This window comes from Neolamprologus multifasciatus, chromosome 5 (genome assembly GCF_963576455.1).
Source record: "Neolamprologus multifasciatus chromosome 5, fNeoMul1.2, whole genome shotgun sequence".
In the NCBI taxonomy this organism is placed as follows: domain Eukaryota; kingdom Metazoa; phylum Chordata; class Actinopteri; order Cichliformes; family Cichlidae; genus Neolamprologus; species Neolamprologus multifasciatus.
Window position 1 is genome coordinate 21,897,400 of NC_140443.1, and position 23,303 is coordinate 21,920,702.

The following is a 23,303-nucleotide window of genomic DNA, read 5'->3' on the forward strand; positions in this document are numbered from 1 at the left end:
ATTTATATGTATCTGTATACCAATAAAGCTGCTTGTAACAATGTGCGTATTGGACATTTTTGACTGCAGTGCTTGTTCTGAATTCTAAGATTTTATTCAGTTTTAAAACCTGTCCTGTACCCAAATTGGGTAACAAAAAATACAGTTGAAATAAGGTATAAATTAACATTCGGCTTTAATTTTGTTGATACATGACTCTTATAATTATTTAATTCATTAATTTAATATCAACACACTTTAAAGAACAGTAATTATGCACTGGAAGTTTTATCCTACCACATATGTAAACCCCTGTTAACGAAATCAATTTAGTTAGAAAAGGAAGAAACATAGAAGTGAACAGACAAAAAAGAAGTGATAGGGTCAACACATGATCCAGTCGTGTGTTGAAACCACAGGCGGAACAAATGTCAGTCCTTTTTTTTTTTGTATTTTCTCTTTGTCACTGTAACCAGACTTTGCTTCCTTTGTTTATATAACTGTATTTATGCTCAGCTTTCACATATATTCCACAACTCACATCTTTTTCTGAGAAAACAAAAGTCATATTTTTACGTATTATTTTATAAAGAAAACACGCCACTCTCCATATTAACTTATGTGAAAACATGTCTGCGTTTTTCTTCTGAATAAATTGACCGGAAGTTACTTTTTTTTTTTAGACGGAAGGAAGCGGCAGACAAGTTAGATGTAGTTCTTGGCGTGTTTCGTATAATATTAGTAATACTATTGTAATCTGCGTGACAGTTTCACTAAACTCTCTGACTTTATTCCTGTCAGGATTTTTTTCAGCCCGTCGGTGGGCTGCGTCGTTTCCTCTTGCTCCGTGTAACCGCGACGTGATGGAAAGTTAACGTTAGCACTCGGAAAAATAACGGACTAGCCAGTTAGCTATCACCAGCTGTCCTAACACATATGACTGGAGAAACTGATTAACTGGTTATGACTGTGACTGTACTTACTTCTATTTTTCTTCCGGGGAAATTTTGTTTTCTCGGTTAACATACAGGTTTTTACCCCACCCCCACACCCACCATCATACGTGTTAACTTAGCAAGTGTGGCTAGCTGGGCTACCTGAAGGAAAACGCTGCTTTATGCGCGGAAGTGTTTGAACACCTATGGACTAGCTGTGTGCTGTCATAAAGCTGCTATGGTTGATAGGCTAAAGCTGGTGAGTAAACCACACCTTTAACAGGGAGTGACAAACACTTGTAGTCATGCTCATAGTCAACACGTCTACAGCTCGAGACTGTAGTGAAACTTAGGTCCATGCTTCCTTTGCTCTCGTACGCAGCTGCTGCCAAGTTAAGTCTCTGCCCGTGAGGACATCCGGTCCACCATGAAGACCCTCGGACCCAGAATCTCATTTTATGCGGGCTTTGTGGTGGGAACTTTTACGCTGTACATGTTTCTGCGGCAGCTTTGGTTTGAGAAGACTCTGCCAATGCATCAAGTCACCACCTTGGCTAGAATTCAGGACTACCAGCAACAGCTCGAGGAGGAAAAGAAAATGTGGAAGAAAGAAGGGTCTGCACTTTTCAACCTGGAGCACCCTCATCACATAGGTATCACAGCATGTGCCTCTTTAATGCCTTAATTAAACACCAATCTGTGTGTTTCAGACTTTGAATCTTCTGATAAAATGTCAGATTTTAATAATTTACGGTATTCAGCTTTGGACTTTGGTCAGCTACACTTACAGCATAAATGAAAACTTCCTTTTTAAATTTCACTTCTTCATTGTAGTCCCTTTTATACCATAGTAGTCTCACTTTCTGCTAGGCAAGTTTGTACATTATATGTATAGGTAGTGAAGCATAGAAAGCCATGAACTGCTTCAGTAGCTACAAATATAGGTAAAAACCTTTCAATGTTTTAAAGGGGTGAAATGTTTTGGCTTAAACCAGAACAATATTTTATCTTCAGGCCAAGTGAGGACGTGATTCTATTTATCTTCAGACTTTTAGGACATATGTTCTCAACAAGGAAAAGGGTTGAGTCCGGTTTATAAAACTTTATGTCTTGCACGTGACCACAAGCTACATAGTTATATCCTTGAAGATTGTACATATTCATTCACTTAGAGCACGGGTTCTGAGTCATCGTGTTGCCTTATTTAACTGAAATGTCTGCAGTAATCAGTTTTTTATTTTTCAATATTTTTTATTTTGATTAACAAAAATGTGCTCTGTGTTTGACGATTAACAGAGCCAAGTTACATTTGTTTTAGATTGCAGCTGTTTTTGTTTACCACAGCCTTAACTCTCTCAAGCCTTGTTTATAACAGCTAAGTAGCCTTTCCTGTTATACCTGAGTACTTTCTGTATGATATGAATCTATGTAAAACCCATGATGCAGTAATGTACTCAAAAGTGGGCTTTACGGGCAGCTGTGTGTTTACATTTCTAGGGACGTGCATGTCAGGACACAATCTAGGATTTCAAAGAGGTTTGTGGTTACAGTGTGCTTATGGCATAGATTTAGCAAAGAAGTATAAATCCCTTATAAGCAATCAAGTTTGGAACATTACCAAGTGAGAACTGTGGACAAGAACAAACAAGAAATCAATAGTCATATAATCATGAGGATAAAGTGGAGATGGTTGACTACACCCTCAGGAAGCTCAGCAGTCGGCAGGTCTTGACCTGGAATCCACAAGGAAGAAGAAAGATGTGAAAGCTCAGGAACACGTAGCACAGGGAAATGCAAACGAGTGTATTAGCGTACATTGAAGGGAAGAGTCCAACTGTGTTAGTGAGAATTGGAAACTGATTTCTGTAATCCAGGACAGGGGAACAAAAACCTCTCATGTCTCTGTAATTTGTTTAAATCAGCAGATTTCTAGCAGACCGCTGATAAGTAGAACCATTTTAGTAACAGTTTCACTTAAGCTGTGAATAAAGGTGCTTATCATTGTACTGAGTCATGAGTATTAGTTACTAGATGTTTTTGTTCTCCCTGGAAAAACAAAAGTGAATACACACAGAGTCACTCATAACAGTGAAATGAAATATTCAAAGCATCCATGACACCTATTAAAGAAGATCACAGATAAAACTGGAAAGATAGTTAAATAAAGTTTTTGAATCTTTCAGGCAAGAGGGTTTGATCACCTTACACTGCTTATCAGAACAATCAATTGTATAACACTTTTATAAAATAATATAGGTGCATAAATGCTGAAATGGATTCTTTTACCCGTTGGTAGGTGGTTGCTAGGCATTTCATAATATTCATGAATTTCATCGGGTTAATATGTGCAGTACCTGTGTACTATGCCAATTTTGGTTGCTCAACTCCTGATTATGTTGGAGGATCTCACAGGGAGACAGATTTTGTATGCTATAATAAAATGTTGCAGGGGTCCGTACACTTCATGGGGTGTTGTAGTGCATGAAAGCATGTTATTACCTGATTGATCCCCACTTTTCCAGTAATCTGGTATCTTATGTGTGTGCAAATATACCTTGAGTACTCAGATTTGATGTGAAATTAAGGTGAAGTAATTAATTACTGGTAACTTGCCCAAACTGTTTATCTAAATAGCTGTTGCACTGCACTGATCTGCACTGCTTTTTTGTGACAGAATTATTACCAACCATAACTAGTCTCAGTATTTCCAAGTTGCCATCAGCAAATTAAATGTGAAATCTTGTCTTTTTTTCTGCATTGAGTATTTGCAAACCTGGAAGCACAGTCACCAACAATAACATGTGAGCAAAACATCTTTCCATTAGTTTACCCTCCAGGACCATCAGTAGTTGTAGGAGGTTCCTGAAACAGTTGGACTTATCTTTGTTTCAGTCAGTGAAATGATAATAACGTCTCTGTGTCCTTACCAGGTGAGGATAGCCGCATGGCTGATGAATTGTACAAAAAGGTACGTATTCTTTGCTGGGTGATGACTGGACCCAAAAACCTGGAGACGAAGACTCGACATGTGAAGTACACTTGGAGTCGCCATTGCAATATTGTTGTCTTCATGAGCTCTGTGGATGACCCCGACTTCCCCACAGTGGGATTAGGTACAAAGGAGGGTCGGGATCAGCTGTACTGGAAAACAATTCGGGCCTACCATTATGCCTATGAGCATTATGCAGATGAGGCAGATTGGTTCCTCAAGGCAGATGACGACACCTACGTCATAGTGGACAACCTGCGCTGGATTCTTGCAAACCACACTCCTGAGGAGCCTATTTACTTCGGCAGACGATTCAAGCCCTACACTAAGCAGGGCTACATGAGTGGTGGTGCAGGCTACGTACTGAGCAGAGAGGCTTTGCGAAGATTTGTTGAAGGTTTTAAAAGCAAACAGTGTACTCATACTACCTCCGTAGAGGACCTGGCAATGGGGCAGTGCATGGAGAAAGTTGGGGTGCTGGCTGGAGACTCCAGAGACTCTTTTCATAGGGAGACATTTCACCCCTTTGTCCTTGAGCAGCACCTCACTGCCAAATTTCCAAAGAGCTTCTGGTATTGGAGCTACTGCTACTACCCCATCTCAGAGGCAAGTGTGGCAAACACCGTTGACATTGTGTTTACTCTTGACATCACTATTAAAGAGGTTTAAAGAAAGCTGAACACTATTAATATTTTAACTGAATTCTCACCTGCAAAATAAAATCCAATATTTGGATGCATTTCCACTTCACTCCATACTAGAACAATGTTTAAAGTGGACCTGTGTAAACATACACGGCAGACCCAGTGGCATTTTGACACTTTATTGACTCACACGGTTGCTGTCCACAATACTCACAGAGCTGCAGCTCTCCCGCTGCCCGCTCAACATTATCACAACCCCAACCACAGGACCCAGTACAATATTTATATCGGTGGGGGCGTGATTGCGGATGCCGTGCAGGTGCGTCCGCCTCCTCTGCGCGGCACCGCAGGCCACGCCCCGCCACAACCTGTTATGCTTGTTATTTTTTTCTTTCTGGCATGCGTGCAAAGTGGTGGAAGCTAATATGGATTTTTAAATAGTGAGATTAGCATTATATGCTTAATCTCTGTTAGCCAAATGCTGAAACTTTGGACTGCACTCTCTTGCTTGTGAGGTGCAGCCAGTCTGAATAAAGTGAGCTTACTGGAAGAGCAGCTAATATAAGAGAGTGGTTGAATTAATTCAAAATTTTGTATCTTGCAAAGCTACTCTAGTAGAGTCCAAGAATAAAATCCGTAAGGGTGCATAATAGGTCCAGTTTTAACATTATATGTTTAACCAGACTAGCATTCTTTAATCAGTCATTAACTACCACAGCCACACCTGGTTAAATCATAATCTGCATGAGCATCTTGAACATGATGCGTGTTACCAACATTGTCACTGTCAACTAGCATTTATACACATGGTGTTTAGACCCACAAAATGGTGATATCGTAACAAGACTGTAGACTGGGTACTGCAGTTTTGTTACAGCCCTACTGTTTAACCAAACTGATGGAATCTTGCATTTATTTCTGGATTTATCAAGCATGAATAAATAGTCTGACGCAAGACAATTAGTCTTCTTTTGTACTCCACCCATTCACATTGACATTTTCTTTTGTTTACACAACAAACATGCTTCCATGTGTATTAATTACCATATCTTGTTTTTTTTTCTCCTTTTTTTCAGGGTCCTAACTGCTGCTCGGACATGTCAGTATCTTTCCATTACGTGGATGCTATAGGGATGTATTTAATGGAATATTACACTTATCACCTGCGTGCCTTCGGCTACAGACATCGCTATCAGCCTCCCACCCCACCTGGCTACAGTATAAATAAGTTTGAATCCTGGGATGCTGGGAAAAAAGACAAAAAGCTGGAACAAAAACTAGTCCATCCAGACCTATCCAGAACTGACAAGAGACAGAATGAAGATCCCCCTCCTGTAGATGGTAAAGATGGTCCTGCTGCTGCAGAGAGTAAATAACAGTAGGACTTTGTAGCAGTGTTGAGGGTACTGATCATTAGGATATGCGGTGGATTTGGGGTGTTGAGTTTTTGGGTATCCATTCTGATAATCAAAGTGAAGTATAAAAACTTTGTCCACTTAGACTGCTAGTGAACTTTGACAGCAAGACTGGGTGTTCCCCATGCTAAAAGGTGACCTGTGGCTCTGTATGTCAGTTTTGTCAGGTGTTTTTACAGATTGTTCCATAACAGGACTCACCTTTCTGTTGTTCTGAAAACAAAGTAAACCAGTATTTCCAGTGCATTTTTAAAAAAGTGACTTTTCTGTTCTTTCATTTCTTACCACAAAAGTCCCAGTAAAACTTGTTCTAACACTCTTTAAGGCTTGCTGGAGTTGTTAGGCTTCAGTTCACACTTATAGCTACATGTGCCTGAAAACTGGTTTATGTCAGATCATATTGTTGTTTACGAGAGTTTGATGCCTCCCAAACACTAGCGTTTAGGATTGTGCTTAAAAGCCTTTTCACATAAAATACAAGGGTAGCATCTCTTTACTTTTTATTTTTGGTTGTTTTGTGTTTTGACAAGTTCCTTCTTTGAAGACATGTTTTAAACCAAGACGTTCCATAAGTCTAAAAGGTTTACTTAAGTGAATTAGTTAGAGTTGACTAATAATATTTATATACCCATTAGTTTGCATCTCTTGGTAAACCAGACATCAGAATTGGTGAAAAACTGCTGTTTTCCTAAAAAGTAAATAGGCTAATCAAAGTGGATCTCCTATTTTTCAAAATAACAGTGAAAAAAAAACGGTTTTAAAAAAGTGATGAAAAGGTCAATCTTTTATTCTCTATCAAATGAAACATTTTGTCCCATGAATGGTTAAATAGCTATCTCTCTATATATATATATACTCTCAAAATCGGGCAAAATACATTTTTTTAATGACACATTCATCCTTAATTAAACAGTAACAGCTATTAAAAAATGATCTCAGTTGCCAGATTATTAGGTAGACAAGAGCTGAAACAGAATCCATCCTGAAGTTTTCTCTGTTTAATTAACATATCCAGCTGTGCAATGTTCAAACTACACATAAAACATGTGTCTGAAACTAGTGTAGAAAGAAGAATTTATTACATGTGTTCCTAGGTGTACCTAATAAACTGGCAACTGATTGTATTAATATTTGATATAACAGATATTATACGTTACTAAATGCATTTTAGGAAAATATTTTGATTGCATACTCCTCAATAGTGAGGTGACTGTTATGCTTTAAAAGGAAATTCCAGCTATCTAAATTTCTACAATGCAGCCAAAGATTTCACACAAGACCACAGTGAAGGCTGATGAACCTGTTCAGCTGTTATATGTGATCGGGCTAATTGTGTGACGCTTGTGGGTCTTTTTCTTTCTTTCTTTTGTTAAAGAGGACTTTGTTTAGTCAGCAAAGACTTTCTGGGAAGTCAGTCGGATGAAGAACAAGTTAGTCAAACTTGTTTTTTCTTGTCTGGAATGAAAAACGATCTTAATCAACCCACCCACAGCACATTGTTACCTTTCTGTGTAACGTGCTGCACACAGTTTTCTGCATCTTCCCACAGTGAAGTCATTAGCTTGTGCCTTGTAAATTGAGATTGTATGAGCCAGCCATTAGCTGCACACTTGACTTAGCACTGTGACATGAGCGTGAAGAGAGTGTTGATTCAGATGGCTGTTTTATTTTACCAAATCCATCTGTTGTAATGTGTTTGAGCTTCATTCAAGTCAGTGAATGTCTTTTTTGTTTTTTTAAGTTTCAAAAAGGTGGTGTTATTTTGAAATTCTTTGCCAGTCAAGCCTCATTTGAAGTTGGCACACTTTGCACATGTAAAAAATAAAATAAAATAAATAACAGCTATTTTGCTAGTTTCTAACCAGACATTAAACCTGTGGTAGATGCAGTAATCACCAAAGGTGAGATTAAATGCTGAAAGAAGAAGAAGGAATTTGGCACATATCTGCAGAGTGACTAAAGGTTTTCATGGAACGGTGGCCATTTTTTTTCTTTTTCTTTTTATGACCACATTTTCTTCAAGGTTAAAAATGTATGAGGTTGATATTTTCAAATATAACTTTGTGTTTACACTTGGTTTCTGTAGTATGTGCACGAACACATGCATGTTCACCAGAGCATGTTTTAAAAAAATGTTTTTTTTTTCTCTTCTTTCTTTTGGCTGCTCACGCTCACATTTGATATCAGCCTCATCATTTCTAATGGGGCAGTCCTTGACAATCTTCTCATTTCAGAGTTTTCTTAAAGGGAATGGTGTACAGTGCTATATTTATATTTGGAACGTATTTATGTTGGAATTGAAATCTTAATTGAGTCAATACACTTCAGTGTGGATATGAGTTCATTTTAATGTGTGAGCACACATGCTATAATCGGTGTGCAGGATTGTTTTTAGTGAAATGGTAATTTAATCACTATAAATAAAAGCATATTTTATTTTATATCTTGATTTTGTTTACATGTATTTGCATAATGTCAGAGCATTTTTCTCATCACAGCAGAGGAACATTCATGCAGGGTTTCTATGACTGTGAATAATATTTGATGGGCCGATGGACATTGTCCACAAGTACAGTAGCCCTGAGGGTTTACAGCGCGATGAAAAAGCCGAAGTTTCACCATGAGGGTTCATGATACAAGTATGTGTCATGTGTCCATTAAACAAAGTGTTCCATCCTGAGGGGAAAAAAAATCCAAAAGGCAGTCAAAACATTTGCACAAAACTTACACATAACTATCTTTCTTGCATTTCTTTTTTCTCAAGTGAGCAGGTTTCTTACCTAAGCCTTCCATCATCAGTGAAACCGCCTCCTCTTTTCTGCATACCTGTTTCCACCCAGACTAGTCATACCTGTTGCAAAGAAAAGTAAAGTGCCTTCAAGTTATCTACACTGATCAGGAAACACCGCTCACTGCTTCCTGGAACTAGATTTGTCACTTGCCATGGAATACCAGACTTGACAGATCCACCACCTTTTCACAATCTCAGCCTGAGCACTTGTGATAGGCGTGAAAAAATCAGGAGAGGCTGTAGAGAGTGTAATGCTGCCTCTTGATTGAGAGCGAGCAGTTGCTCCCAGCTCATCCATCAACAAGTGTGGATTACTGTTACTGTTTTAACACCTATGCCTAAACATGTTGTTTTTGGAGTCTAAACCTAACTAACAAGTGCTTCCGAAGGTGCTTAAAAGTGACCTGAGATTCAAGAAAATGCATCTAATTCATTTATCAGTACATCTTCCTTCTAGTAAGAACTGTTCTACTGATTCCAAAGGCACTCACTTGTTCTCCACCCCAACAGATCAGCAAGGCTGTGATCAGTGTCCCCTGCAAAAGAAAAATATTGCATTCAGTAAAGCACAATGATGAAAACTTATTTAACACCGAATTCAGCTACTTTTTATGTTAAAACAACTACAGGTTAAATGAGTTTGATTCTTAGGAAAAGTTGAGCAAAAATTCTTGGCATACTGTTTGTCAGAGCAGCATTTCTCCGTCCCATCAGACCCAGAAAGCTGTCATAACCGATGTCATCCAATCTCTTCAAATCACGGTCTGATCCAGCCTTGGGGGACAGTGAAAACGAGTTAGCCTTTTGCTCAGTGTTGTTATTTTTTCAACTTCTTATTTAATATGTTTGCTGCAGTGGCTGCGAAGTTCTGCGTGGAAATGTGAGTGCATCTCATTTGACTTAGTCATACCTCTGTCAGTGGATTGTAGGCCTCTTCTTCACAACAACACCTCACAGTCAGTAAGATGAAGATACTCAATGCAACCAGTGAAAAATGTGTTCCCTCCATCACTTCACTGAACTGTGGATCACTGGATTAAAGGTAAAAAGAAAAACAAAAGACACATGAATCAGATGGGAGGCGTCTCCATGTATCTGTGGTTAAGGTGTTCTTTGTTCTCTGTTGAACTGTCCTCTACAACACTTAGCGATGTGTTGTGTAACTTCAGTTTACAATAATGCAGCAAAGCTGTTTGAGTATAGTTAAATACTGCTTCTTTAAGGCACCAGTTTATCTTAGTGGTACTCATCTGCCTTGTGCAGAACTGTGGCACTCATTTTCATATAGTTGTATGAATGATGCATAACAAATTATTGTTGACCCCAGAGTGTCTTAAAATATGAGTTTTTGAGTATTTGGTTTCAAGCACATCTATTTTTGCATTTGGCTCAAATATAAACATTTAATATCTAGCAGCCTAGGCCTATTGCTACATAATTTAGGATGGATTTAGGGTCACCTGATCCAGCCCTAACTATACGATTTATCAAAAAGGAAAGTTTTAAGCCTAATCTTAAAAGCAGAGAGGGTGTCTGTATCCTGAATACAAATTGGGAGCTGGTTCCACAGAAGAGAGGCCTAAAAATGGAAGGCTCTGCCTTCAATTCTGCTTCAGAACACTCTAGGAACCACAAGTAAGCCAGCAGTCTGAGAGTGAAGAGCTAGATTCAAAGTGACATGGTACTTAGAGGTCTTAATGAGGCCTGATTATTCAAGACGTTACATATAAGGAGAAGGATTAAACATTCAATTCAGGACTTCACTGGGAACCAAGCATGAGAAGCTAGTATAGGAGAAATATGCTCTCCCTTTCTAGTCCCTATCAGTACTCTTGCTGCAGCATTTTGGATCCACTGAAGGCTTTTCAGGGAGTTTTTAGACATCCTGATAATGATGAATTACAGTAGTCCAGTCTTGAAGTAACAAATGCAGGAACTAGTTTTTTCAGTGTCACTCTGGGACAGGATGTTGCCATCCAGAATAAGCATCTGGCTGGATGTCAGATTCTTATGGCTGAGTGCAATAACCTCAGTTTGATTTGAATTTAGAAGCAGGAAATCGGATATCATCCAGGTCTTTATGTCTTTTAAGACACTCATGCAGTTTAACTAACTGGTGTGTGTCATCTTGGTTCATGGATAGATAAAATGTGGTTTTAGATGCATAGCAAATATCTGCCCACTGATTAGCCTTAAATATTATGTCAGAGTCTCTAAAGGCCTAATACTGGTTTGGTAAAGCTTCAATTTGCTTCTGTGGCATCACCATCATTATATAAAGTCCATTAACTTTCGTGTGAATTATGTAATCTATTAATCTATTCTGCTGTCCATGACCACAGCCATTTCTTCATAAAATAATTCACTTGTTCCCTTTTATTGTGCTTCAAATGAGGGACCATAAATCTTGTGCTGTTAACAGCATGAAGAGCGCTATGCAGAAAACCAAAAGGTACACATTGAAACCTTGGCAATTTCAATGATGGAATCTGTGACTCTGTTCTGCTGAGGGACAGTTCAAGACCAGAGACAGTTACAGAACGTGACGTTTTTGGGGTGGAGGGTCAGCAAATCAGTGCCACATTTATCTGTTAATGATACACTTGATGAAACATTTCTGTCCTGATTGGAGTGGTCTTTTCAGCAGGGCCAAAGGGATCACTAACTAGTTTGATGACTATGAAAATGATGCCATAGCTTTGAAGGAAAACAGATCTAAAGTCAGTTAAACAAATATGGAATCATCAAAATACAAAATGATGAGCTCCCTGTCCAATAAAATTACACAGACCTAAAGTACTAGTTTTTACTAAAGCACACAACATACAAAGTGCTTTGCCATCAGTATTTAAAACTAAAGGTGAACTAAACCTCATAGCAGGTTGTTGATTTCATATTCTTTTTTCCTCTGTCTGTTGTCTGTGATGCATTTTTTGACTGAATTTTTTAAATGTGTTGTGATTTGTGGGATTCAGGTATATCCCAGAAAAACAAGACATTCTTCCAGAATTTCATGAGCATTCCTCTTGAATTTTGTATGTTACAGCTGAAACACAAGCTTACAGTAAACTTTCTCTAGTGTGTTCATAACAGAATACAGAGTAAACACTACTGTTTCAGTGTTTCCTCTAACACCTTTTGAACTAATAACCACGTCAGCTGGATATGGACAATACACAACATTGTCTATTGTCTGCCTAGGCTCAGGGCAGACCAATGACTGGCTGGAGAGATCATATTTCTCAGATGGCTTGAGACTCTCTGCTCGAACTGCTGCCCACGCAACACAAACCCAGATAATTGTCTATTGTCAATCTCTATCAAATATACGTCAAATACATGTCTATTAGCCAACATGAGCAGTTCCTATTTTATTGTTTACATTTTTTTTCTCTCTTTTCAGAAGTCTGAGGAGGAGCTTAACCTTTGAAACATTATACTGTTGATAAAAACTTGAAAGGTGCTTACTGACTAAGCAAACACCATGTAGATGAAGTATTGTGCCACACCTCTTAATCTTTGAATTCAGTTGTATTCAAAGACAAAAGTCAAATACGTAGCCACGCAGTCCACCTTCACAAATATTTATGAAGGAATGGGTGAGTGCCATTGTTAGCACTGGGTACTCCGGCTTCCTCCCGCAGTCCAGCGACATGGAATTACTGGTGTTAGGTTAACTGGTAATGCTTGTAGGTGTGAATGTGAGTGCAAATAGTTATCTGGCTCTTTGTGTTAGCTCTTTGTGATAGTCTGCAGCCTATCCCAGCTGCAACCAAGTTGCGATGACGAGTCGCTGAGTCCTGAGGTAGAAAAAGGTGAGCTGAAAGGCTACAAACATCTTCTGGCATCAACACAAAAACTGTGCTAGGAGCTTCATGGCATGGATTTCAATGTCTGACCAGCTCCTGCAGCTGTGATGTGTAGGTATGCCATATTTTGTGCATATAGTATGACAATTATTTTCATTTGCTATCACTCCATTGCTTTTTACCTATACTTATATTTATCTATTCTCACCTCATCCCACCTCAACTGGCTGCTAGAAATAAGAATAATTAAGGAATAATATAGCAAGTTTTAAATAATCAGATAACTATAGTGCATCAAGTGATACATTTGGACCTAATTGCTTATGATTTAAGTCAAAATGGAATAAAATAGCCATGGAGTTATGTTATCACATAATCCCACAATATAATTTAATTCATGCAGTCAGCCATGTAAAGACTCATGTAACAACCCAAAAGTGTAAAAAATCTTACCCTGACCTGATCTTTTCCCTTCGCATCAGAGCAGCTCCATGTCACGTTGAAGCCAGTCTTTTAAGACAGCAGGATTTCTCTTTCTCAAATTTTATATAGCTTGAGTTAATTTTTAATCCGATTAGCACTCCACCCACCACCCAAAACTCTGTCCCACCCTTGCACATGTATACACATAATTTGTAGTAACTGCCTCATTAGATGTTCCTCATTGAAAAAATTATATTTCTTTCATTAAGACATAGAAAGAAACAGGCAAAAAATCTGCACAAATCTCACAATAAAGCTAAATGTTTCATCCTCATGTGGATAAAACTTTGGCTTAAAAAAGAGAAAGTAATCTGGAGCTTATTTGTATGCTGAATTGTGTACAGACCTTTGTCCATTCCTTATTTAATGCAAGAGACATTAAAAGAAAATGTTTAATGTGGTATATAATAGCTTCGTGACATGGTGTATTATCCAGCTGGAAGCAGCCATCAGAAAATGAATCATACTTTTTTTATCTATTCATTATGTGGAATAGGTTTTGCTCGATTATCTTGCTAGAGTTACTCTTCTGTATCTCTCACATGAAATCTCTTTGTCACTGAAATGCATGCTCTTTAAGAAAATGAAACAAAGTGTCAGATGGCTTACAGTAACATGTTTGAAGCTTTAGTTTAGGTTTGTGGTCAGGGTGTGAACTAACTTTTTAGGGTGTTGTAGCTTGCGGATATTTGTTGCCTGTTACTCTTAGGATGACTTGTGTTACAGTGACAGACATTCACAAGAGCAAATTTAAAGATGCGTGTGTGTTTAATTATTTAGCATCGCTGCTCCCTTTAATGTAATGAGTGACATCACCACATTAAATGTGAACATATATGAGCATGTAGTGTTTGCCACAAGACATTATGAAACTTGTTCATTTTAAAGTAAGTGCCATAAAGTTTTAACTATTATCTCCTGTCAGACATGTCAGTCAGCCTTCCTGTTTGTCAAACACTACAGTTTATTCGCTCCACAGAGTTCCACAGAATTGGTTGCTAGTTGCTAGGAAACTATTTGCATTAGACATTTTCCCTTGGGCAGTTTTGTTTACTGTATGCCACAAAACGTGGCAATGTTGTCATTGCTATGAAAATGAAACCCAGCTTTAGCTATCCATGAAGCCAGATGCAAAATTTAAGCTATTATTTATTAGACATAATGACTGGGATGACCACTAAATTCAGGCAAAACTGAGGTTATTGTAAAAATCCTAGAAACATGGTGTCTAACCAGGTGGACTTGTTTTTGACCAGGATTTCTTCTTCAGTGTGCACATTAGACAAACATACATACATATATATATATATATATATATATATATATATATATATATATTCTTGCATTTGTGCAGAATCTCTAAAATTAGAGTAAATAATCAAACCCCGTCTCATCCTAAAGACCTCATAGTAATCCAATAGAGCACTTCGCTCTCAGACTGCTGGCTTATTTGTGGTTTGTAAGGTATTAAAAAGTTGAATGGGAAGCAGAGCCTTCAGCATTTAGTTCCTTCTGTGGAACCAGTTCTCTCTGTGAGTTTGTATTTGGGAGACAGACACCCTCTGCTTTTAAAATTGGTCTTAAAACTTTCTTTTTTTGATAAATCTTGTAGTTAGGACTGGATAAGTTGACCCTCAATCCACTCTTAGTTACACTGCAACAGGCCTATGCTGCTGGCGGCTTCCCATGATGCAATGATTCTTCTTCAATCACCTTTTTTTACTCACTATGTGTTCTCTCTGGATTCACTCTCTAGATTTTAATTATTACTTATTATTAATCTCTGTCTTTCACCTGTCTCCCACCCCTCACCCCAACTGGTCGCAGCAGATGGCCTTCCTGAGCCTGGTTCTGCTGGAGGCTTCTTCCTGTTAAAAGGAAGTTTTTTCTTCCCACTATTGCTGAGCGCTTACTCATAAGGCGTTGTCTGATTGCTGGGGTTTTCTCTGCATTATTGTGAGTACATTGAGGCGATTGTTGTTGTGATTAGGTCAGATTATAAATTAAACTGAACTGAATTAAATTACAGTGCCAACAGCTCATCAGTGGCTTGATGAGACAGAAGAAACACCCCTACAGACTCATCACATGCAGAACAACTGGTTTTGTTTTCTTTTTGTTTTAATTTTAAATGGAAAATATTTTTAACACTTTTATTCAATTTGTCGGTGGTTAATTTGATAAATTGATAATACTTTATTGATAGCTTTATTTATTTTCAAATGACTCTAGCAGTTAGCAGTAGGCATCACCCAGCTAACTCTGTCCATAGTTGCTGAAATCTGGTATTAGCATCTCTTAAACTTGATCTAGAATGTTAAAGCTTTCATTTTGTACAGAACATGAAATGCACGGAGAACAATTCATCTTTTGCTGAAGGACACATTCAGACACATTTAAAAGTTCTGAGCTTTTCTATTTCTTTCTTCTTCTTTTTTTTAACCTCAGTTACTTTGAATTCAGTTTTGCCATAGCCAAAAATATTCTATTGTAACAATAAATCTAAATGTTTAAAGTCTTTCTAACTACACAAAAACAAATACTCATTAGTATCACGGTATCGTATCAGTGCCTGTGTGTTTGTGTGCTCATGGTTCCTGACCCCATGAGACCGAATCAATCACACTTAATTAAAGACTTAGAAGCTCGTTAGCCCATTGAGTTTCTCTTGCAGAGAGACTTCTTGTGCCATTACTTCACAATAACTAGAACCATCAGAAGAAACTCCAAATGCTGTACCTACTTATCTAAAAGACAAGTACGTCAAATATGTCTGGCTGCAGTCGTGCTCAGTCATGCATTGCACAAACCGGTGGGTGCACCTTGTTCTGATGGCTGAATGATGAGAGCACTGCTAAATGACACACCTGCATCTGCAATAGTAATGAATTACATTGTGTAATTTTCATTTTAATTTTTTTTCCATTGACTGATTAAAAAAACAAAAGCAAACATTAGATTTCTGATTTTGTTTTTGAGTTACTTTGATTTTGTGGTCAAATTCTTTTTAATCAGGTCCTATTATATCTGGCGGCTGTAACTGCTTTTAAAGCTTTTACTTATCATATGCAAGTGGAGGTTTTAATGAGACAGTCACACGGAGCTGGGGCAGGTGACAGATACTGAGCAAAGGTTCATGCCTTCTTTACTCTATGACTCATCCCTGTCATGATTTTGAAACATGACTGGCTTAGCCTGCCTAACTTTTCTGGAATGAGAGTGAAGCAGGCACTTAAAAAACCTGTGGTTCAAAACCTGTTGATGTAAATAAAGTGCTCCAGTTATATGAAAAAGCTTCTGAGGATTTTTTATTGGACCCTAGCGTCTTAATCATATCCATATGTGTCATTTCCACTGAATTCCCTGCAGAAATTACTGTGTAAGCAATCAGTCCTCTAATTAGACATCTTATATTATTTATCAACCACATTAAATAGGACCGCTTTCCTGTGTCCGGGCAAGACCGTCATATATTTGTGTTGTACACTCATCGGTCACTTCATTAAGAAATCTTGCTGCTATCTTGATTGAGCTCATTTTTCTTTTAGAACTGCACTAATTCTTCATGGCACAGATTCAACAAAGTTTTTAAAACTTTGATTCATACTGACATGACAGCATCACACAGTTGCTACATATTCATCATCTGCACATCCCTGATGACACTCTCCCCTTCTACCACATCCCTAATCTATTCTGTTGGGATGTAAATAGTCAGCAACTAATACTAATATTTAAAAAATAGGTGAAACATTCAGGTGGTTCATATTTCTTGCGTCAGATGTAAAAAAAAAAAAAAAAAAAGGTCAGACAGCGTTCTTTTCAGAACATTTTCACGACTTGCTCGAATCATTAAGTCTGTGAAGGTTCTCAGTCATCCAGGTCATCGTAGTCAAAGGAACTTGCAAAGAGAAGCGTCTGGACTTCTTTAAGTTGCTTGAAGACGTTTCACCTCTCATCCGAGAAGCCTCTTCAGTTCTAAGGTCAAATGGCGGAGTGTCCCAGATTTAAACCCAGTGGGAGAGGTGAAAACATCTTCAAGAAACTTAAAGAAGCAGAAGTTTTATTTATATTGACATCTGCTCCCATGACAAAGAAATTTTTTCCAACATCGCCCCCTAGTGCCAAGAAATCCTCCTATCACACAGTATGCCAGGCATTTCATTAGGTACACTTTGCTACTATTGAGTTGAACCCACTTTTACCCCCAGAACTGCCTTAATTCTCATGCCATAGAGTCAACATGGTGCTGGATACATTCCTCAGAGATTTTTGTCCATTTTTACATAGTTGCATGACAGCATCACACATGCTTCAAATTTGTTGGCTGCACATCCATAATGTGAATCTCCCGTTCCCCCACATTTCAAAGGTTTTCTGTCAGATTGAGCTATGGTGGCTGTGGAGGCTGTTTGAATAGGGGGAACTCATTAACATCTTCAAGAAACCAGTGTGAGAGGATCTGAGCTTTGTGTGTTATCCTGCTGAAAGCAGCCATTGTAAGATGGGTAGCCAATACTGTGATCATAAAGGGATCCAAAGTGGTATGCTATGGAAATATTTTCACACCATTAGCTGACATCTATGGTGTCTTCTGCAGTTGTAGCACATCTTCTATAAAGATGTGATGTCCTGTGTGCGCAGAGATGCTTTTCTACATATCTTGGTTATGATGAGTAATTGTTTAAGTTACTGCTGCCTTCCAATCAGCTTGAAGTGGCCTGCCCATTTTTCTCTGACCTCTGCTCATTTTCTAAACCCTAGAGATGGATGTGTAGTAAAATCTCAGCAAATGCACAGTTTCTGAAATACTCAGACCAGCTAGTGTGGCACCATCAACCCACTACATTCACTACAAGTCATATTTCATCCTTATGCTGATGCTTAGCAGAGCTTCAGCAGGTCTTCTTGACCTAATAAAGTGGCCAGTGAGTGCATATATTTAAGAAATGCGATATGATTGATTATCGTCTAATTGGAAGCAGCTCTGAATTTTATGTGTCTGTGCAGAGCGTTATATTACTGAATTACCAGACATGCAAGAATGACAACAGGACTTGTGAACACATCAAATGACTGATTAACTTTTTTTTTTCTTTTTTTTTTTTTTTTACATTTTTTTATGGTAGTTGGACAATTTGGTTCTGAATGATCTTATTTATTTGTAGGACACTCATTGACATACATGGAAATTTAAAACTTCAATTCTAGAGTGTTATCGGAACCTATTACAAGGAACCTATTACTACTGGAAACTATAAGGAGTACATAGGGATGAAAAACATAGTTTTCCAAATTCTGGAAGAACACTGGACAAGTCTGACATGCTTCAGTCCACTACTGACTGGTTAAATGCAATAATATCACTCTCTGTCACATAACCTGAATTTGCTGATTAAGTGGGAGAAATCCATGTGGAACCTCACAGTGAGTCCCGGGGAGGCCAGTTTTGATGTCTATTTAAGTTACCGTTCCTCACCAAATAAAGGTTATTCCTGTTATTTGAGCGTTCTGCAGGATTCTAACAGGGTAAAGCTATTTTTGTGTAAGGGTAAAATTGGTGTGTAAAGAGCAAAAGAAAGAGAGTAGCCATAATGAGTGAGTGGTATAGGACCAGGAGAAGAAGTTAAGTTCTTTGGATAAGAATGCTGGTCCAAGAGCAACAAAAAACAGGACATGTGCTTATTTTTGAAAATGTTTCATGCCTCAAATCAGTAAAAAAAACAAAAAAAAAAACAAGCAGGCATTGCAATTCATTAGATTGTAATTTTAAAAATGTAATAAAGGTTAAATGCATAATCACAATGACTCTGATAAAGTCACATTTCTAAAAGACACTGATGCTCCAGGTCAAAACTGCACTATTCTGGGTGCAAGATGGACTTTTACCAGCGTTATATTGTGTGTCAACAGAGCTTCAGGGCAAAAAAAAAAAAAAAAGAAGAAGAAAAAGAAAAAGTATGTTTGTAAATGGAGCAGTGTGTAATGCATTAGGATGTAAAATAATGGCACAAGGAAAAGAAACGCACACACAGCACACAGAGTTTTATGTGGGCTTTTACCTTAAATACCCCCCCCCCCCCCCCCCTTCACTTGGTTCTGTAAGAGATAAATTTGCTAACGGCATGAGGGGAGATTTCTTTCAAGTATTTGGGTCAAAAACAAAACCTGACGACTGTGTGAGAGGGAACAGGGGGAGCAGAGGGACTAGGTGGGGGGCGGGGAGAATGAGAGGATGGCGGGGCAGACAAACAAAACTGCTTTAGAACACATGGACTTTCCCCCACGTGAATCAATATTCAAGCCCTGATCTCCCTGTTGAGCAATGAGGCCAAAGAGAAGAGGGAGTTGAAAGGCGGATGATACAGAGGGAGGGCTGTGGGATGTCATGTGTAAAGAAAGAGATTCTCATTGGAGGCAAAGGGAGAAAAGATCACTATGCACGTTTGGAGAAAAGGGAAAAAGGGGAAAACAAAAAGCATCCTACATGGTGAAGCCATCTTGGTCAGACGCTCAGGACTTCATGAGCAACACTAATTATTAATAAGGTAGGTGTACGATAAACATATGGAACAGGATGTTTTTGTTGTTTTTGAGAACAAAACAGGACATGAGCAATTGCTTCAGCTCTGAATGAGGGGCCAGTTTCAGGACGTGTTGCTTTTTCTTGCTTTGCTAAACAAAATCTTTTTTTTTAACTGCTTTTGCTTTTTTTTTTGGTTTAATTTCACTTTAGATGTAGAATAGATTTGTTAATAGCATTTTTTTTTCCCCGTTAAAGTTACAGTGCGATTAACTCTTTTTTTTACAAACAGCATTTTTGTCCCGGATTTAAAGGTTCTAGTAAGGATCTAGTAAGGTTATTTTCCTGCACAGCGTACCTTTGCAAATGCATAAACACCAGTAAGTCAATATTTGCTCAGTGCCTGCAGCAAAGGATTTAACACCACAAGAATAACATTGCACGGCAGCTAAAAAATTATAAACCCATCTATAAGACAAAGTGGTTTACATTTACTGTGATGACAAACTAACCAAATAATCCAGGTCTTTGATTGCACTATTTACTCAGCACATACAATAATAACCCTAATGTTTTTTTCCCCTTGTTTTTACTATTCCGATTTAGTGTAGTGGCTTTGGAAAAGTGTTCTTTTAAAGCAGGATGATGTCCTCCAAGCTGAAATGGCTGATTGTGATCCAGCTCCTGCTGAATGAACAGGCCTTGTGCAGGGTCCCACCTCCTTTGGTGCAAAAGAGCACTCTGCTTCCAGGAAGTGACACCCATGAAGCTGTAGAGGAGGTGTCCAAACAGAATCTTGACTCTCTCCTGGGATCTCAAGTTCAGTCTGGTCTCTTACCTGGGGAAAAATCTGAAAGAATCCAATCTGCCCAACGAATGATATCGGTCCTTGGGGCGAAGCTTCAGGAGCAGATTCAAGCTCATTTACACATTCAGGGGAACATCAGCTGTGAGGAGCTGCTGTCAGCCAGCGCTGTGGATGACCAGCTGTCCTCCATCTTTCCACAGGAGCTGTTGGGTCTCTCTTTGGTGCCTGTGTTGGTGGTGGCAGGGTGCCCAAAGGAAGCACAGACCCTGTTGCTGAAGTTGTATGATCTGCTGGGAGTGGCTGATACAGAGGAGCTCCTGATGGAGGTAGAAGGCCTGATAGAGCGGAGGATGAGTAAATCAGCAGCTGCACCAACACCCACATCAGCATCATTGCCTTCAGGGAGAGATCAAACTCAGCGGCACATAAAAGCTGTGATGTTTAACATTGAGCAGCTGGCATTCGTGGGAGAAGGCAACACTATTCAGGAGGGGCACTGCGAGGGTTGGAGTCGAGTAAATGGGACCATGCTGATAGGAAACGCTGTGGAGGGAGGCACAGGTGGACTGGAGGATGCTGTGAGCAGCTGTGAAAGCCTGGGATTCCTGTGTGCTGGTGTGACCAGCAGTGGGCGTCACACACCCGGGATGTACCAGGCAGTGTGGAAAAAAGGTAGTCGCATATTGCCATCTGAATCCACAGAATCTGAGACCTGGATCCATCAGTGCAGCGCCACAGCAGCAACTGGTCACCGGTGGAAGCGCAGCACTCAGAGGAACTGCATCAACAAAAGTGAGCAGCGCGTGTACAATGTCATGGAGTGGATCCCTGGAGTCAGCACACTCTATAACCTTGGCACAGCTGTGTATTACGCCTCAGTCAACTGTTCTGAAACAGCCAAGGAGAGAGCCATCCTGAGCGCTGTTGACCTCGGAACAGATGCCCTCATGGTCGCCACGGGTGGGACTGCTGGGGTAGCGGGCTATGCTCTGGGTGCAGGGGTGAAGACCGGCGTGAAAGCTGGGGTCAAGTATCTGCTCAACTCCATGAAGGAGGAAGATGACATGCTGGTGAACCAGTTCAGCGTGGAGGAGGGTGTCATCACCATAGACTGAAGAATCAATGAATCACCCTCTTAAACTCTGGCAATAAATACTGACATAACTACATGTGTAAAGATAGAGGATCAATAATTGATAGCTTACCTGTTTGCATAGTAACTATTAGTGATAATTTGCAGTGCAATTTTTCTTTTCTTTTTTTGTAAGTGTGTACACAACAAAAGAATATTATTAAGACAGATTCCAATTTGTCTGCATATATAAAATAATAAAAGAGAGACAATGTAAGCTAACAATGAAATAAAAGTCATTCCACAGAGTGAAAAATGTCCACATGAGCTGAAAACAGATCCAATAATTTATAACCTCAGAAAGTAAGCTTTAAGCCATTGCTTAGAAATAATATTTTAAGTATATACTTTATAAAGTAGTTTACTAGTTAATCGTATTAGCCAGCAACACTGATGACTGGTCTCAGGAAACAAAACCTTCAGTCCCTCAACACTTTGATTTTGCCCGTCTCTGTTTATCATCTTTTATTTTTAATTTGTCCCTTCCTTCAGCTGAAACCTACAGTCAGGTTGTCAGGTCGCAGTCATATTCTCAGCTCGGATTTAATTGCAGGGACACTAGCCTCATGATAAAAATGTTGTTGCTGTATATTTTTTCCTGTAAATGTTATTAAATTTTACATTAAATTGGTGGCAGTGTATAATGTTATCAGATTGTTTTTTGTGCTGAAAATATTTAATGTGCACGCTCGTGTTGAACTGCAGTACATACCTAACACAGTCTTAATCGTGGGAATTTAAACTGTGTATGTACTTCAGCTGACGCTAAGTGATGCTTTAAAGAATATTTACATAATACTTTAAAAAGAAAAAAACAAGTGGCATGGGGTTTGGCACTTATAAGACGCCTTCATACTCAATTTAAGCAATCAAAATGCTTCCTACTGTAAATTTGAGTCGGCTGATCACACACACACACATGTGCACACACATGCGCGCACACACACACACACACATATTTGTACAAGGCTTTTTGCAATACCTAAGGACTTTTATCTAACATTCACACTCCAACAGATAACACAAACTGGCCATAAGTGCAGATGTGTTAGTGTGTGATTGTGATGTATTTTATTATCTTTACCCATATAACTAGAGCAGACTTGACTGAAATCAATAAAACGCGTAAACGCTAACAATGAAGTTCAAGGTCAAATGCTTAGCCAGTTGTGGAATTTGAAGATAAGCCATAAAGAATTGTCGGTAAAGTTAAAGTTTTCACTGATTTTATCATTTGGGGTGACCCTGACCTTAACCTTGGCCTAATTTTCAGCACAATTAAATCAGCTCAAGCTGTTATTGATATCTACCATCACACAAAATTTTGATATCTTAAAAACAGTGGATGTTATGTTATATTGGCTTACAGGATACACTCAAATTTCTATTTAATTCCAGCTGTCTGAGACGTTTGTGAATTTGTCTGTTCTCTCTGTTGATGCAGATTATTTATGAACCAAAAGAGAGAAACCCACTGTGTTTCTTTTTTTGTGTGTGTTTGGTGCTGGCCCTCTGACTGACCGGTGACCAGGGCAGAGTGTTGCCTGTCTGTTGCCTAATTCCCTCTGACTTGATCAAGATATTCTTACACAACATATTATAAAATAACCTTCCACACTCTAAATATACTGAAAAAAGGATAAGAATCAAAATATTTAATCTGATAGGCCCAACAGGCCTATAGAATGTATGGTTAAGTTAATAATAATAACTATATTAGATTTGCATAAGAGAAATTATATTTAAAACTTAGGAATTTCTTCACACCTGCATGGCGCATTTGAGTCAAAGTTAA

General features: G+C 38.7%; 2 protein-coding genes across 2 annotated transcripts; both read left to right on the forward strand.

Moving 5' to 3' along the window:
- The first annotated feature begins 652 nt into the window (after positions 1–652).
- Positions 653–9,861, forward strand: c1galt1lb (core 1 synthase, glycoprotein-N-acetylgalactosamine 3-beta-galactosyltransferase 1, like b). The gene is made up of 4 exons (XM_085160297.1): positions 653–1,173; positions 1,297–1,567; positions 3,845–4,509; positions 5,624–9,861. Exons 2-4 carry the CDS (start codon positions 1,342–1,344, stop codon positions 5,921–5,923), a joined length of 1,191 nt encoding a protein of 396 aa, XP_085016423.1. The 5' UTR covers positions 653–1,173; positions 1,297–1,341; the 3' UTR covers positions 5,924–9,861.
- Positions 9,862–19,385: 9,524 nt separating this feature from the next.
- Positions 19,386–22,152, forward strand: apof (apolipoprotein F). The gene is made up of 2 exons (XM_085160032.1): positions 19,386–19,593; positions 20,175–22,152. The coding sequence occupies exon 2, from the start codon at positions 20,211–20,213 to the stop codon at positions 21,489–21,491; it is 1,281 nt and encodes a 426-aa protein (XP_085016158.1). The 5' UTR covers positions 19,386–19,593; positions 20,175–20,210; the 3' UTR covers positions 21,492–22,152.
- The last annotated feature ends 1,151 nt before the right edge of the window (positions 22,153–23,303 follow it).

What these genes read in the sequence shown, in the direction of transcription:
- c1galt1lb (XM_085160297.1), top strand. Translation starts at nt 1,342, where the DNA reads ATGAAGACCCTCGGACCCAGAATCTCATTTTATGCGGGCTTTGTGGTG. An exon ending in GGAGCACCCTCATCACATAG is followed by an intron (nt 1,568 to 3,844) that starts GTATCACAGCAT and finishes TGTCCTTACCAG; the next exon opens with GTGAGGATAGCCGCATGGCT. An exon ending in GCTACTACCCCATCTCAGAG is followed by an intron (nt 4,510 to 5,623) that starts GCAAGTGTGGCA and finishes CCTTTTTTTCAG; the next exon opens with GGTCCTAACTGCTGCTCGGA.
- apof (XM_085160032.1), top strand. Translation starts at nt 20,211, where the DNA reads ATGATGTCCTCCAAGCTGAAATGGCTGATTGTGATCCAGCTCCTGCTG.